The sequence below is a fragment of the Empidonax traillii genome, unplaced genomic scaffold, assembly GCF_003031625.1.
Source record: "Empidonax traillii isolate 1590-97213 ecotype Southwest subspecies unplaced genomic scaffold, ASM303162v1 scaffold413:size1348891, whole genome shotgun sequence".
Classification (NCBI taxonomy): Eukaryota; Metazoa; Chordata; class Aves; order Passeriformes; family Tyrannidae; genus Empidonax; species Empidonax traillii.
The window spans coordinates 1,091,493-1,108,333 of NW_020955606.1; the positions used below are offsets into that span (position 1 = coordinate 1,091,493).

At 58.8% G+C, this 16,841-nt stretch overlaps 1 protein-coding gene across 1 annotated transcript; it reads right to left on the reverse strand.

Annotated features, from left to right (window-relative positions):
• Positions 1 to 245: 245 nt before the first annotated feature.
• On the reverse strand, positions 246 to 11,533 carry LOC114062495 (adhesion G-protein coupled receptor G1-like). The gene is made up of 14 exons (XM_027893959.1): positions 11,277 to 11,533; positions 6,051 to 6,138; positions 5,149 to 5,574; positions 4,539 to 4,662; positions 4,310 to 4,457; positions 4,098 to 4,226; positions 3,832 to 3,948; positions 3,275 to 3,324; positions 2,813 to 2,909; positions 2,614 to 2,729; positions 1,971 to 2,245; positions 1,253 to 1,364; positions 747 to 1,015; positions 246 to 622 (listed from the first exon to the last, which is right to left on the reverse strand). Exons 2-14 carry the CDS (start codon positions 6,088 to 6,090, stop codon positions 507 to 509), a joined length of 2,019 nt encoding a protein of 672 aa, XP_027749760.1. The 5' UTR covers positions 6,091 to 6,138; positions 11,277 to 11,533; the 3' UTR covers positions 246 to 506.
• Positions 11,534 to 16,841: the final 5,308 nt, after the last annotated feature.

The window sequence follows — 16,841 nt, forward strand, 5'->3', positions numbered from 1 at the left end:
AGTCTGGTGTGCAGGCATGCTCACTAAACTCCTACACCATCCAAAAATAGATATTCAACAAAATAACAAAAATAGATTATTCCAGCTGCCAGAGGGTGTGGCGGGGGCAGAGTCATTCTATCTTCCCTGGGGAAGGACCCTCACGCTGACCACCAGCAAGGGCTGAAGACAGGACCTTTCCCACCATCACCCCTGCTCTCAGGGCATGGTAGAGGATGCCTGGAGGCACTGGGGACCCTGCCCCTTCCACTTTTTGCAGCCCCCACTGCCCAGGCAAATATTCCCTCCCTCCTTTCTGCCCCAAAGGTGCCAAGCCAGTCAGGATGCGGTGGGTGGGAAAACTGGGGAGGGGGCTGGCAGAGGAGAGGGGCGGCTGGTCCCGCTGCAGGTCCCTGGGCTCCTCACAGCCCTATGGGGTGGGTACAGTAGCAAAGCAGATGGAGCCAGTCCTTCCCGTGGCCGTCCTCGGCGCAGGGAGCCCCGGCATGGCACGGCCACAGCGGGGCTCAGCCGATGTGGCTGCTGTTGGGCTGCAGCTTGACACTGTCAGAGCTGCACTGCGAGTCAGGGGACTTCCTCGCCTGCAGCACCATAGTCCAGTACCAGAGGAAGATGAGGAAGCCTGTGAGAGGGGAGAGGAAGGGTGGGTGAGCACCCACGAGGCACCGACAGCAGCTGAGGGCGAGCCAGCCGGCCTGCCAGAGCTCCTCTCACACCCCATGAAAGCCCCAGTGTCCCAGGCTCACCTTGGAGGGAGTTGATGATGGTGAAGATGTAGAGGGAGACAAGGCAGAAGACGCCAGAGGTGAAGGAGAAGAAGATCAGTGCCCAGGGAATGCCCAGCAGGATGCTCAGCCCCAAGAGGGCCAGGACATGCTTGAGCTTGTGGCCTTTCTTGTTCTGCCGGAGGATCTCCCGGACCATGGCCCCCAGCATGACCGAGTTGAAGAGGAACACCAGGCTGAAGAAACCCAGGTTCACGATGTTATGGATCAGGGGGCTGGTGATCCAGCAGCTGGAGGGAGGAGAAAGGGCAGAGGGTTACACTGTGTCACCACACAGGGACATGAGCTGGGAGGGGCTGGAGGGAGCACGAAGGTGTGGTACCAAACCGCTGCCCCACCACACCCTGGCACAGAGCCCCAGAAAGGCCACAAAGGGGGCCAAGGAGAGTCTGCAGGACACGCTGAAGGTTCAGCCAGCTGACTTTACCTCTGACCAGAAACCAGGCAACCCATTTCCCACGACTTACATGGTTGCGTTGGTGGATTTGCCACCAATGGACTCATAGACCGGGACGGAGAAGGGGCCGTAGTTGGTCCAGTTGGCCAGGAAGATCAGCATCACACAGAGGAAGGGGAATCCTGGGTGGCAAGAACAGAGTGAAGTGGCTGCCCTAGTCCCTGGCTTTTGGACCTTCTGGGAGGATTTGCTTCCCCTTTCTCCCCGTGTAGAGTACAAACCAACATCCTCTCCCCCAACAGGGCACCGAGGACAGAGCAGGAAACAAAGATGCCTGGCTTAAGCCCTGGCCTGGGAGTGGGCTTTGCTGTGCTGACCCCAACCAGGGGTCCACCAGGGACGTGGAACTTTAGCCCCCAAAAGGTCATGAGATCTTCCTACCACAGCTCCCTGCCCAAAGCATGGCAGAGATGTGTGGGTGCTTCCTGCCTCCAGCCCATCAATCTGGGCTGTCGTGGATGTTCCTTTCAGAAAGAGAGGATCCCATTACTATTTAAGGACCCCAAGTGGTGGCTCTCACATGTCTCCCTTGCTGGGTGGCCCCTAGGGTGACCCACCCTTGCTCTAGCACCAGCTTCTGCTCTCAGCCATTGAGTCTCCTTCTCCACCCCTCTGCTTCCAGACATCTGCTCCTGCACAGCTTCGTCTCCATCCCCATCCAGGCATCCCATTCCCCAGTGCCCCTCCACCCTGTGCCCTCGGGCCGTCCCTGCCTGCCCCGTGCTCACCCCAGCCCACCAGGCAGAGCTTGAGGAGGAAGTGGTCATGGTAGGCGTTGAACACTTCGATCACGAGCCGGTAGAGGTTGTAGCCCTCGATGCCCATCCAGGTGAGGCAGCTCAGGAGGGAGAAGTGCAGAAAGAGCCCCCCAGCTCTGCAGATCGCCTCGCTGCCGCTGGAGGCCAAGTGCTCGGAGATGAGGAAGGTCATATCCAGCAGGAAGATGGCGCCCAGCAGGTTCATGTGGATGTGCATGCTCGTGATCTGGTCTCGCTGTTTGCTTCTGGAGAACAGGAGGGAGCAGACCTCACCACCACGCCTGGCCTGGCCCTCGGTGCCCCACAGCACCCCACAGCTTCCTCATGGGTCCTTGAAAAGATCCTTGCAGGCTTCTGCTTGCTGGATCCATAACAACAACCAAGCAGATTTTCCAAAATCACTGAAAGGAGAGGTGTTCCCGAGCACCCTGCAGGAGGCCTGACCAAGGGAGTGGTTTCTGGAGAGGAGAACTCTGCTTTCTTCAAGCCTGGCTCCTTCCTCATGCTTCTAGCCAGGCCACCAACTGCACTTGGAGAGCTTGTGCCCTGCCAGGGGTTCATGGCAAGGGACAGGACACAGACAGGGAGCGTGGGGTGAACCATCAGACTGTACCTGAAGTAGAGGAAGACGATGGTGCAAATGGAGGCCAAAGCTGAGATCAGGCAGCCGATGTAGGTTATGATGCTCAGGTAGTGCCTGTGCACATGGGTGATCTCTGGGGAGGATACCTGAGGAGAAGGAGGAATGAGAGATGGTGAGGAAGAAAAGCCAGGGGGAACAACGTGGAGAGCTGTGGGAAGGTGCTACCCACCATCAGCACGGCAAAGTAGGTGAGGTGGTTGCACCTGCACTCGGTCTGGCTGCTCCCTGTCACTGTGGCACAGCCATAGCTGTCCCAGCTCCCAGAACTGGCTGCACAAGAGAAAGGGAGAGTGTCTGGTGAGCAGCAGGAACATCTGCCTCGGGTTCATGGATCTTTAGGGCAAGGAAAGAGGCAGGACAAGAGCGAGGGGTCCCAGCTCGTCCCAGGCCACGCACACGTATTCGGATAGCCCACTACCCCACTCAGCACCAGAACCCATTCCTAGGGAAGGGGAAAGCACTTAGGTTAGCTGTGGAGGGAAAAACCTGACATCAACCCTGTGGGAATGGTTTATGGAGCTGGAGCAAGGAAGGGAGGTGCAGAGCAACCTTCACTCCTACCAGCAGGGCTGTAGTACCTTCCAAAAGGGGCAAAGGCAGCACCTGGCTTCACACCCAAGGGCAGGGGCACTCACCAGTGATGTCCTCCTGCCAGAAGACACACAGTGGGGTCATGTTCCTCTGCAATGACAAAACCACAGGCCCTGGTCAGGGTGCAGTTGTGGGTTTGTTGCCCACCCAGCACATCTGATAGGGGAGAACATGGGGCAGGAGGCAAGATGATCTCAGGAGAAAGAACAACCCCTATGATATGAGAAGGCTCCAGACAGCTGATGGAGCAGATACCTCCTTCCAGGTCCCCTTTTCCAAGAAAGGGGTTCAGCTTTGAGCAGGCACCTCACAGGGCCATGAATGAGTGAAAGGATTGTTAACTGAGAGTGTTTCCCAGCCTTGGACACTGTGATGGAGGTGGGACATCTGCCATGCAGCATTTCCTGGGCAGGTAGAGGCAGTGCCACCCCCAGTGCACACAGCGAGGCCCTAAAAGACACAGCAGACCCTGCACAGGCAGGCCAAGGGCATGGACCTGCTGGATTGTGACCACTCTCTAGGCTGGCAGGGCCTGAGCCCTCCTTGCCCCTCCACTCCTGGAGGGATCAGATTCAACGAAGCTGTGCCCCCACCTACCGGCAACTGGTCATGGAAGAAAGTGAGGACCACTGGGTCAGAGAGGTTGGCTACCACTGTGTCCACCAGGGAGATGCTGACTACCTTGTCACCCAGGACGTGGCTGCTGTTTTCATCCTGTTGGAGAAAAAGGGGAGGCAGTGGCAGTGTGGGAAGGGAAAGCTGCTGGGTGTGAAAGTCCCCAGGAAGGAGGTCCCAGGACTCTTTCCACATCAAGTTTCCCTTTACCACCAGACACTCCACCATGCCATGTGTGTGGGCATTACCTGGAACATGGTTTGGTTGTTGATGTCCATGAGGAGCACCCTGTGCTCCGCCACCTCCTCCCTGTCCTTCACCATCATGAACAGGCTGCTTGGCAGGTCCACTGTGAACCCGTGGACCTCTCCACCCTCCTGCAAGGAAAGACTCGTCAGGAGGGAGTTTGGGAGGTGAAGCAACTGGCCATGAGCACCAGGGCAAGCTTTCCAGGACCCACCTCTCTCTGGGAAGCAAAGGCCAGGTGCTGAGGATCCTCAGTGGGCTGGACCCTCAGGACAGTCACATGCACCGTGGCCTTCCCGAAGGTCTGGTTCTGCCCTTCGAGCTCCACCTTGGCCAGGGTCCTCTCCAGCTCCCCGAGTTTGCTGTCAGGGAAGGGGTGCAGTGAGCAGGGTGCAGTGGACACGTGCTGGCAGCAGCAGGAATGATGTGAGCCGGGAACTCACCGCCGGAGCGTCTGCTGCTCCGTGGCTCCCGGGGCTGGTGCCGGGGGCTGGGCAATGAGGCTGTCCAGGGCACTGAGCTGCTCCTCCACATCTTGCTCCCAGACAGGCATGCTCTCTGGAGAGGCTGATGGAAAGGAAATGCCGTGAAATGCATCAGCAGGAATGGCTTCCTCGTGCCCCAAACCGACCTGAGGGCAGCAGAAAGCAGATGCGGCTTCAAGCTGGCCCCAAGCTGGGGAAGCTGATGGCAACCCAAACCCAGAGAGCTTTCCTGCCACCTACAGTTTGGTTCCCACCGAGTCCACTGGGACTGGGGTGGTGGAGACAGAACCCTGAGGGGCCACTGCAAGGACCACAGTTTCTCAGGATTTTAGGGAGCAAAGCACTTCTGAAAATCTCCACCTCCATCTTTAGGGATCCCAGGAACCAGGCCTATCTTTGGGCTGCTTCGAGCAAACCTACATCCCCTTCCATCACCCTTCAGCTGTCTTCACATCACCAGGCTAAACCATACGCTGGGACACCAGCAATGCTCTGCTGATGGCTACAGAATGGGCTGGAGATGAAACAAACCTTTCATTTCCTTAAAATAGCATTGAATTGCCTTTACCAGGGAAGAAGTATTCAGCGCTAGCATCGAGGGAGGTGTTCTTCCCATCCTTTGAGATGTAGGACACATTGAAGATGACCATGCTGGTTCTCTCAGTCTTCTGACTCTCCTGTCCCTTGGTGATGCTGCTGGATGGGTCCCCACCCAGGAGGATGCTCTGCTTCCCATACACCAACCGCAGGGTCCTGTTGGCCTGGAACCAGTAGACACAGAAGCGGTACCTGCCCAAGGTAGGGGGCAAGCTGTACTTGTAGTAAGAGTTTCTCCTGTTTGGCAAAAAGGGCCTCCTTATTGTCAGTGCCTGGGCCGTGTTCTCGATGGAGATGGTGGCAGGGCCGTGCTCGTAAATGACGGAGCTGCTCTGGGTCTGGTTTCGGTCCCCGCAGAAGTGGAAATCCTCTTCCTTGTGGCCACTGGCTCCCACCCCTGTGTTACACAGGCACACAGAGACTTTGCTTCAGCCACCCCCAGCAAACACTGCATGTGGCACTCCAGGTTCTCCACCCCAGTCATCCCAAGCCTGTCCTGGACCGGCTGCACGACATCAGCCACCTCCCCGATGTCACAGCCACGCTGTGAGGATCTGCCAGGGCCCCGTGGGCAACAGGACCTCCTGTCTTTCAGGGGCACCCTCCCCCATGTGCCACCACTCACTCTGACAGAGGACCTCTCCATCCCCAGAAGGGAAGGATGGAGATCATCTCCTTTCCCTGGAAAGGACACATCCTGCCCAAGAGACCCATCAGAGGCTTATCAGCCCGTGACATGTTTTACCTCTGTGGAAGCCACAGCTGCAAATGCCCCTTGATGCCCCTCAGCTGTTTTTTTGGGGTTGCCAGTTACTTCCAGCAGCCCAAACCCAGCTCACCATCCCAAGGCAGGACACAGCTGGGGCAGCCTACCTTGGAGGGGGGAGAGAAGGAGCAAAAGGAAGACCTTCATCCCGGGCAGCTTTCTGCTTTGGCTTGGCCTTCAAGGTGACAGCAGAGCCTGGAAGGGTACAAAAGAGAGGGGCGACATGAGTATTTGGGTATCCCCCATGCCCTGGAGAGCAAAGGCTGTGCGGGTGGGACATCAACCGGTGCCACGGCCAGCTCCGTGCTGCCTCTGCCACCAGGAGGAGCCAGGAGCACCAGGCATCCCACCTGGCTGAGGGTTGGAAGGATGGCAGGAAGCTCCCGAGCTCTTGGCACAGAGAGGGTGCCCCACCACCCCAGCACAGGACAACGATCCCGCATGGGAGGGGTTCCCTCTTCCCCTCACTGCTCCACATCTCGGTTCAGGCGTTGCCTTCTTATCACGAGCGATAGGAACAGAAGGAAACTGTGGTTTCCTAGTTTGCCAGTATTTTCTCATGTGCTTTCAGCTCCTGCAGATTAACTGAGGAGCCAGGCACGTTGCAGACCGATCCATCATTTCAGCCTGGCTAAACCAGGCTCTCCCAGGCACATCCTGGTGATGCCAACACAGCAACCATGGCTGCCCAAATTCCTTCTGCCCCTCATGGGCTACATCCTCTGCAACCCCTCTGCCCATCCCTTCACCCAGCACTCTGCCCCACCACCCTTTTCTTTGTCCTTATGTGACCTACACCCGGGCCAGCACTGAGCACCCTTGGGTGCTGCCACACCCCTGCACTCACCCAGCTACAGTCCTTGCACCCACAGCCTTTCTCATCGCACTTTTCGCCTGCCCCAGGCCACAGACTCCATCTCCAGCACTGCTGGGATGTACCAAGCGGTGTCACCTCGTCCTCGCCCTGCTGTCGCCTCAACAATGGGATGGACCCTGCCCCTCAGGGTGGGACAGCCATCAGTGGGGGGCTTCTGGCCCAGCTGGCCCAGCCAAACGCTCACCAGTGCCCAAAGTGCAGCTGACATTCTGTCTGTCACTGCTGCACCCCGCTCCTGTACCCCTCTCAAACGTCCTCTCAGAACCCACCAAGGGGTGGAGTCCTCTATTGTTTGAGTGGGTGCTGGGGCCCCAACCAGCATCACCTGCAAAGGCTCCTGAGCTCTCCCAGGTGCCCAGGGGTCGTCAGATGGGAGGGCTGGGAGAAAATCACTCGTGTGAAAACTCATTGGCAGCTTTCTCCCCCACCAGCACAGGCTTTGTCTGGAAGTTTCTCCAGCCAGCACAGATCCAGGGCATATCCAGTGTACAGCCCACTCCCTGTCCCTCCCCATCTGCTTCTTGCAGCAGTTCATCACCAGCAGATGGGGGCTTCGGGTTGTTAATTAACCTGCTGCCATGGCTGCAACTGAGTGATGCTAACGAGGTTCCCCAGTGTGGGCTTGGAGGGCATGGCACAGACACGACCTGGCAGCAGTAAATGGACTTGGAAGGGGCTGGCACCCCAGTGCTTTGCCACACACTTGGGAATCATGCACATATATCCAAAAAACACGGATCGGGGGTGGCAAAATGCCACTGGCGATGGAAAACACCTGGATCACTAAAAAGCAACAGAGCAGCACATGAATGCCAACTGTGTTGTGCTGTCAGTGAGCCAGCATGCCAGGAAAGCATCCCCTGGGGAATGCTGAATCCCAGGGAGGCTTCAGTCCATCCCACCGTGCTGGCATCTTTAGGATTGTTTTGGGATGGCGGGAGGAGAGGATCAGCCCCTTTCAGCCGTTACTCAGCTGGGACCAGAAATCCCTGTGGGAAAGTGGGTGGGAGAGCTGGTATTTCCCCTTGGAGCCCTATATGGTCCTGCTCGACCTGACGCCAAATGCTGTTTCCTGAGCTGAACAATAGCGAGAGAAAATCCCCCGAAAATGGTTTTGCAGCGGGAAAAAACGGCTTCCATCCATGCTGGTGATAAGCAGTAGCAAAGGTAGCCGGATGCACCAAGGGATCACGTCAGGGGTGAATCCTGCCTTGTCATCTTCCCATTCCCATGTGGCAGTGGGCAAAATTCCTGGTTTGGCCCCAGAATCAGCTGGATGATGTACAAATGGCAGATGATGTAGCCAGCTTGGAGCAGGCTTCCTCACTGCCAGCACAGAGGGAGGCTCAGCCCTGGGCACCAGGTCGTATCCTCCTATCACCATTAAAAGTACATGCTAGTCTTGGAAAGAAAAGCCAAGGAATTATACTGAGGCCTCTAAACCTGTAGGTAAATAGGGGGGAAGAAAAGACTAAAAAACCCATCAAACCCCTTTGGTGTTTACTACTACCTTACTGCTCTCTGGATGACTTGGCAGTAGGTATTTAAGCTTTCAGAGGTGGCACGTGGCTTTGGATGTGACGTTTTTTCCAAGGAGAAGGGAAGATGCTCTGACTTCTCAAACAAACACCGGAAACGGGGAGATCCAGGGCTTTTATCTGTTTTCCTTCCAGGTCCGTCAGGAAAATGACGCTCTGTTCCTCGAGATGAGCCTGCAGTTCGTCACCTCAGCCTATTACCCAGCGGGGACTCGGGAACACGATGAGCAAACTGTGGCACAGAGAGGCAAGCCACGACAGGCTCAGGGAGATGCAGAACAGCTTTGCACAACCAGCCCACCATGGACAATGAGCCCTAGGGTTGGACCTGTCTGAGGAGGGGGGGACCCCATCGGGGTCCCTCTGCAAAGGGGATGCCTCGTTGTCGGTCATCTGGGTGCTTCACAAAGTGCCCTTGTCCTTGGCCAGTGGTGCGTGTCCGCAGGGGCCATCCCCCCAGTTATTCATGGCATTGGCATGTGATTCCCGTCACCGGTGGGTGGCAGGGGCTGACCCGGCGTGGTTGTTGGTGCCCGAGGAGCCGAGGGGCAGCTGCGGCGGTGCCGTGGTGCCAGCCCGTGCCGCGGGATGGGGTGCAGCAGTTCGGCTTTTCCCTGCGGTGTTACACAGAACACCCAGCACCTTCAAGATGAGTCTTGCCAACAGGATGAAACTAGACCTGATAAAGATTCCCATGGGAGCAGCACAGCTCCCTGCCAGATCTGTCCTTTGCCAGCCATTGGCGGCGGGCCCTTCCCACACAGACGTGGGGAGAACCGATGGGAGGCTGGCACAGGCGCCTGCCTGTGCCTGGGGCTCTTGAGACGGAGCATTTGCTTAAAGCTGGGTCTTAACATTCAAAATTTTTCAAAGGTTTCCATTTCCTAAAAGTCACCATAAACACAAATTTCGCAGCAAACTAACCCAGTGCTTCCTCCCATGGCAGGGTAACACGGCACCCAGCTCAGTGGTGTGCAAAGCCTGCGGCTTCAGCCGCAGTGACACACGCTCTGCGAAGGACCAGGTACACATGTGGTGGTCTGAGGGCTGCTGTGACACGGGGCCGAAGCTGCGCAGGGTGTCCTGCCCCAGCACCCCATGACACCTCGCTGGCCACGAGGGGTACAGCCAGCTGTCCTGCCGGCACGCTCCCACCACTCAGCCTTCTTCTGGAGCAACCTCTGGTCTCCTCCTTCACATAGGCTCTACCTTCCCTTCACCCAAACCAGCCCCCTGGGTTTTAAATGGCTTCCAAAACACCCCGTCCCCTCCTGGGTCTTGTCCCCCTTCATGTGAGCGAGGTCCCCATTGCCTGCCTGTGCCGCAGGTGCCAGGGAAAAGGAGGTGCAGGGCAGGGCAGAGCAGCTCAGGACCACCCCCTATCAAGCTCCCAGGTATTTGGCACAGAAAGTAGCTATCCTGGAGCTTGGTGAGGGCAAAGTTTGCAGCACCCAAGGAGTCAGGTAAGAGATCGTGGGCCCCCCGGGATTCCTGCCAAACCCCAGCTGTCGGGTGAGCTGATGGGAAAGGAGTTGGCGAGTTGGAGCCCTCCTGAAAAACAGGCATTGACAGGCTGCACCCAGCTGGTCCCATGCAGACACTGGCACGCCGGGAGTCACCCAGCCTGCTGCCTGAAAACCCCACAACACTGTCCCTGCAACACCCATGGGTGCCACCACAAGGTGCAGGAATGGCTATTCCCAGGGATCTCCATTCAGGCAACATGCAGTTGCTTGTAAACCTGTTGCTCCACGAATAGCAGCCCCCAGGCCGTGGGATTAAAAGCTGGACTGGAACCAAGTATGCAGCATTTTTAGTCCTTGGCTTAATTCACATGGGAGCTGCGAACCCAGCAAGGGGCACGGCAAACCCCACTCTGGCTGCAGTGTCGGGCTCAAAGGATTTGCCCTCCCATCTCCAAAGCACTCCTGGCTCCCTGCTGGCGGTAGAGCTTGGGGGGGGTTACTGCAGCCCTCAGACCATGAAACGAGCTTTGGCTGCCTTCCCTCCTCAACAGCCATTCGGACTTGCTGCCAGGAGGTTATTCCAGGAGACTTCATTTCAATTCTCCAGCTGGCCTCGCTGGGTTTTGCTGGTCCCTCTGGAGGGGCAGCTCGGGCAGTGGGCAAGGATCACCCCAAGCATCCCTTATCTCTTATCCCACGGGAGCATGCCAGGACCGGCAACAGCAAGCTGGGATGTTGCAGGAGGAATCCCCCCAACAGGCATTTTAGGGAAGGGAGCTCACCCTGTCGAGGCACGCCAGCGGTCCTATGGGATGCTGCACCCTCCGCCAGGAGGGAGGAGGGGAAAGAATGGGGTGCGGTAGTGGTTCCCATAGGGTGGGAAGCAATGGCCACACGCCGGGGCTTCGTGGGGCTCAGTTGTGCCGCCGGCAGCAGCCAGGAACAGCCTGTCCCGGACAGCTCAGGGGGTTTTGTGGCTCCACGGCCCCGGAATCCAGCCTGGCTACGGGGCAGGCGAGTGCGAGCCCCACAAAGCAGGGATGGAGGTTGGTTTCACAGATAACTGGCAGCACCTCGGCCACGAGCAGAGACCCCCCCGGGCCGTGCCCAGCCGGAGGCAGCACAGCCACTGCTGCACCCACATGGAGACCCCTCCGCTCCATCCACTCAGGCTGCTCCCTGCCCGAGCACCCCGGTGCCGCCAGCAGCGCGGAGCCCCCGTTCCCCCAAAGCCGTGCTCAGAGCTGGCGCCCACCCCGCTCACCCCCTGCCCCGCGGTGCCCCCCGCCGCTCTGCCCGTGCCCGGAGCACCGCACCGTCCCCTCCGCTGCCGGTGCCCTCCCGGCCGTGCCTGGCCAGCGCCCCTCACCGCGACCTCTGAGACCCCCCCGGCGAACACCGGGAACGCCTCGATCTTCCCCCGGCTCAGCCGCTCCCCGCTGCCCCCCATACCTGGGCTCGAGGCGGGCTCGGCTCGGCACCGCCCGGCTCCCCACAGCCCGGTTCGGCTCCTCACGGCACCGCTCGGCTCCGCTGGCACGGCTCGGCTCGGCTCTGCTCAGCACCCCTCGGCACCTCGCAGCCCACTCGGCTCAGCGCGGTGCCCCCGTACCAGCGGCCCCGCCCCGTTCCCCCCGACGGGCGGTGACTCAGCGGGGCGGGCCTGGGACTGGTGGCTTCGCACCGACCCCTCCGAGACCCCCCCCGAGTTCTCCGCGGGGGCCGCGGGTCACCGCCCTCGGTCACGGCACCTGCCCGGTTCGGCTCAGCCCGGCTTGGTTCTGCACGGCTCAGCTCAGCTCAGCACCTGGCAGTCCAGCCCGGACGAGACCCTCCTAGGTCGCTGTGGGTGGGGGCTGTGAGACCACCGCCCTTGGTCACAGCACCTGCTCGGCTCGGCTTGTTTCAGCTTGGGAGCACTGGGCTGGGAGAACTGGGCTGGGAGAACCGGGCTAGGAGAACCGGGCTGGGAGAACCGAGCTGGGAGAACCGAGCTGGGAGAACCGGGCTGGGAGAACCGAGCTGGGAGAACCGGGCTGCTTCACCCCTCCCGGCAGGCACCGGCACCACGATGGGCTGGGGGACCTCGGCCGGGCAGGGCTGGGGGTGCCGCGTCCCGCCGCCCTTCAGCTGCGGGCTGGCTGGCGAGCATCCAGCGGCAGGCCGGAGCTGGAGGAGCCGGAGCCAGGCGGCTGCACGCCTGGCTGCCAATGGGATTAAAAAATAACAATTAATGGGAAAGCAGCCGGGACACAGTGTCCCGGTGACCCCTGTCCCGCTCCCCGCAGGGAGCGAGGGAGGCAAGGAGCCGGGCAAGGAGCCCAGGCCCCAGGTGGGGGGTGCAGGGGAGGGTTCCCCCATGGAACCCCATAAAGCAGGTGGGCTGGGAGGTGGATATAGAGCCTGGATGCCACCACCAGTCTCCTGACACGTATCCCAAAGCTGGAGATGGGTACCCTGGGCCTGGTCATCAGGTCTCGGTGGGAGCTGAGGCTGGAAGTGTGGAGGCAGCAATAGGTGCTGTGGGAGTGAGCAAAGCTGCTGCTAAGCAGCGCCTGCATCCAGCCCTTTGTGTGCTCTGGGAAGCAGCCGGGCCGGAGAAAGCCGAGACGCAGGGAGCGGAGGGAGGAGGGCGGCGGGGAGGGCTCCGGGAAGTGCCCTGTGTAAATAGTTGCTCTTGCAGATATTTTTTTCAATGGCTTGAATGAGACTTTTCTTTCTGCAGGGGGAAGGGTGGAAATTACTTCCCTCTCCGGCAGAAAAGGTGATGGACCTTGATCCATCACAACACAGAGACTGTGTTACCAGAGGTGCCATGGCTGCGCTGGGATCCCTGGAACAGGGGGCGTCCTGCACGTTATCATCGTCCCCCAGCTCGATTTAATTTCCACCTCCGAGCCCTGAATTTCCCCAGCTCCCTCAGGACGAGGCTCCCATGGGAAGCAGCTCACGTGGCCGGACCGTGGCTAACGAGGCCGACCACGGCTAACACAGCCGCCTTTGAAGCCCGGCCGTCCCCACGCCTCGGGGAGCTGGGCCGGCTCTGAAAAACACGCTCATGGCAGGCGGGACCATCACTGTGAGCCAAGCCTCCCACTGCGGGTCATCCCGACCAGCTCCTTCGGGAAATGCCATAAATCCACCTCCCCGGGAATAACGCTGCTAAACCTAGCAGTGGCTCCCGCAGGATTAGGCTCTCCTGGAAAGGGGAATTAGGTGCAGACCCCTCGTGCCCTCGAGAAAAGGACTTTTTTCTGCTGTTTATGGAACAAAGAGCCTTTTGTCCGCACTTGACGTTATCAGGAGTTATTTTTAGGTCAACGCCTGCACTTGTTGATGTTGTCGGGATTATCTCTAAGTCGACAGGCCATGCTGTGCCTTCAGAGACGCTGGCTGAGCACAGAGAGGGAGGAAATCCTTGTGTTGTCCCTTGCAAGGGATATTTGCCCTTGGGCACAGGCCAGCGGTGGCGCTCCCTCAGCTTGATAAGCCTTCATCGCTCGAGGTGGGGAATTCCTAAAAACTCTAAAACTTCCTAAGAGTCCTAAAAGCTCCTAAACCCCTTAAATCTCCTAAATATGCTTAAAGTTCCTAAAAGCACCTAAACCCCTTAAAAACTCCTAAAAGCCTTAAAAGTTCCTAAAAGATCCTAAAATCCCTTGAAGTTCCTAAAAGCCCTGAAAATTCATAAAAGCCCCATTAGTCCCTAAATCCCTAAAAGCTCCTAAATATGCTTAAAGTGCCTAAAAGCCCTAGGAGTTCTTAAACCCCTTAAAAGTTCCTGAAACTCGAGAAAGTTCCCAAAAAGCCCTAAAGTTCCTAAAACGCCTTCAATTTTCTAAGAGCCCTAAAAGCTCTGAAAGAACCTTAAAGCTTCCAAAACCTCCCCAAAACTCCTGAACCTTCCTAAAAGCTTCTCAAGGCCCCGGTGCTGGCGGCAGGCAGGCGGGAATGTGCTGGCAGAGTGGTGGGATGGGCAGACTCCAGCAGGAGAGGGCACGTCCCACCAGTCTGCTGCCAGACGAGGGGAGACAAGTGTGGGCAGGGGTGCCCTGGTGCTGTCTGCAGCCGAGGGCTGCGCCAGCTCCACTGCCAAGAGGTGCCAGCCCTGGCCTAGCACACCCAGACCCCCCTCAGAGCCCCTTGGGAGCCCCACAGTGCTCTTGGAAATACCTCAGGTGAGGAGGTGGGTCCCCCTTCTCCTCCCATCCCACGTCGGGGTTTCCTCTGTCGACAACAGCAGCGACTCGGCAGGTGCCAGGGCTGTAAAACCCAACCTTAGGCACAGCAATAAATATCTGGGTTATTTGTTTAGGCTCGGCTTTGCAAATAAACTCCCAGTGATGTCAGGGGAATCTGGGGGAAAATTGGTCCCTGGGGGGGGGTATCTGCACAAGCACCAGGTGAGGATGCTCCCATGAGATGCAGGAACAAGGCTCATCAGCTCCTGGCAGCTGAGTCCCAAAGGCAGATCCCAAAATGGAGCCCAGGTCTGCCTGGAAACTTCCATTTCTAAATAAATTTAGTGTCTTCCCTGGCTGCTTGTTTCCCCAAAGTTTGGAGGATTTGCAATAATTCCACAGCTTTGTCCCTGGGGCCAGGGCTGGTTCCGGAGCCTGAAGGCACCGAGGTGCAGCCAAGCCACCTTTCCCGGGGAAAAAAAAAGGACGGCACAGCACCTCCAGCAGCCGAGCACTGGCCTCCTGCCAGGTAAGGCGCCCAGGAAGTCGAATGGCATCATTTCTCCTTGGGAAGGTTACAGGGACTGGCTCCCCCTCCTGCCCCTGCTGCCGGGAGCTGAGTTAGGCCGGTCCTGGCACCGTGGCACTGGGGTGGTGGGAGGTTTGCTCCCAGCCTGTGGTTCCAGGGGACGTCGGGGAGTGTGGCAGGGTGGGAAAAGTCACCAGCAAAGAGCTCAGCTGCCCGGGGACTAGCGTGTCCCACCAGTCCCCAACAGGCTCAGCTCCCCGGGGACCACCCTGCCCCGCGGGTGCTGTGTTCCCGCTGCCAGGAGGCAACCACCGACTGTTTGTTTTCCAAGCTCCACCGGATACCGGAACAAGGTGCATGTGTTCATGTACCGACACTGGTGCGTGCTCAGGCACCGGCAGCCGGCGGGACTCACACCGCAAACCCCAAAATCTCGAGGTGGGGAGAAGGGGGGCACGGAAAGTACTGGGATGCGACTCTCCCACGCTGGGGGCTCACGGGGGGGGGGGGAAAGCTGGGGCGCTTGGCACCTCACCAAACCCCCCCAGGCTTCTTACTGAATAGCTGAAGTCACCCGGCGGAGCGGTGAGCCACGCACAGCTCATCGCCACGCGGCGAGATGTGAGCCGGGGGCACCGCGGTGCCCGACGGGCTGGAAGGAGGGGGCACACGGCCCCGGCGGGACGGGCTTTGTCCGGGCCGCCGGCGGGAGGAATGGGAACGCGGCAGCGCTGGCTGCTCTTTGTGCATGGAACAAAGAACAACAGCCAGCGGCTTCCTTTACTGCCCAGAAGCGGGAAGGAGCCAGAAAGGGACACGTCACTCGGCAGAGATGGGCAGTGTGTCACCCCGTGAGGCTCCCGGTGGTGTCCAGTCCCCTGCCACCGGAAAGGGCAGCACCAGCAAATGGCCCCTCGCTGGCACACCCTCCAAGCTACGGCCGATGGGGACCGTGCTGTGACCACAGGCGGATTTCCCGTGCTGTGATGCTGCTCTGCATCCTGCCAGGCAGAGCAGGACGTCCAGCCCCAAAATCTCAGGCATCAGGAGAGGCAACACCTCGGGTGCAGTTCCAGGTGAAGCCCGGTGTGTGGGGCTGCACCAGGGGCTCAGGGGTGACTCGCCGCCCCCAACCGATGGATTTAGTCCTTACAGTTTATCCTGGCTATTTATTTTCCATCGGCTGCGTTGCTTAAACTCCGACTGAGTGTCTGGTCACCTTGAGGAACTCTGCTCAGTGTCTGCCTTCCCCAGTGAAAGCGGGGGGAAAGCCGAGTTATCGGTTCTCTTACTCATTTCCAACACTTTCCTCCACGCTGGCACGTCCCCCAACGCCAACACAAAGCCCTGCTTACCCATTTTCCCACCACCCTAGAGCTTCAAGTGCCCTCCATCCCTGCACTGGATTTGGGGCAAGTGGGAGGGCTTTTGGTGAGGAGATGTCGTGGGTGATAACCCAGGGTCGCAAGGACGCCCAGCCGCAGTCCCGCATCGCCACCGACCGGCCCTGCGCGAGCACATTCCCGAGCGGGGACCATTCCCGCGATCCTCGTGCCATCTAGTGGGACCTGCACCAACGACACGGCCGAGCGTGGCCGCCGGTCCGCGGCTCTGCCGGCCCAGGGGGGTCGAGGATGGCAGCGGCGGGACCCCAGCCGCAGTCCCCAGGGGACACAGGAGGTGGAAGGAAATTGCTTCAGGGGAATTTTAGTTTGGACATTAGGAAAAGGCTCTTCACTGAGAAGGCGGTCAGGCACAGGAACAGGCTCCCAGGCTCCCCAGGGAAGTGGTCATGGCATCAAGCCTGCCAGAGTTAAGGATGCTCTTAGTCATATGGTTTGGTTTCAGATTGTCCTACAAGGACCAGGCGGTTGGACCCGATGATCCTTATAGGCCCCTTCCAACTCAAAATAGCCTGTGATTCTGTGATACCACATTTGATGCTATTGCAGAGCCAGAGTCCTCCACGCCACCCCCAGACACCACAACACAGCTCCCCAGTGATTCCAGCTGGCCCAACTGAAGGAACAAAGGTCTTTTTTTTTCCCCTAAAATGGTTAGGTTTGCCCCAAAAGGGTTCTTCTTGTGCTCCAGGGGATGCTGGGTCCAACTGCAGGGATGTGGCCATGGGCAGAAGTGCCCATCATGGGGCAGCACTACCACCCTGTGCTTGCCCAGCGCCTGCAGCCACTCATGCAACAAGTTTCTAGGTCTCAGTTCATGATGGGGGGCAACTATGTGACCCATCCCAAAGATGGGATACCTCTGGGGACAGATTTACGGGGGTTTGTTGGGCACGGCTAGGCA

Bases quoted from the DNA above. Each gene is read 5' to 3' on its own strand.
- LOC114062495 (XM_027893959.1), bottom strand. From the start codon at position 6,090: ATGAAGGTCTTCCTTTTGCTCCTTCTCTCCCCCCTCCAAG. The intron at 4,227-4,309 runs GTGGGTCCTGGA...CTTTCCTTGCAG, and splicing joins CCTTTGCTTCCCAGAGAGAG to GAGGGTGGAGAGGTCCACGG. The intron at 3,949-4,097 runs GTAATGCCCACA...TTTCTCCAACAG, and splicing joins ACAACCAAACCATGTTCCAG to GATGAAAACAGCAGCCACGT.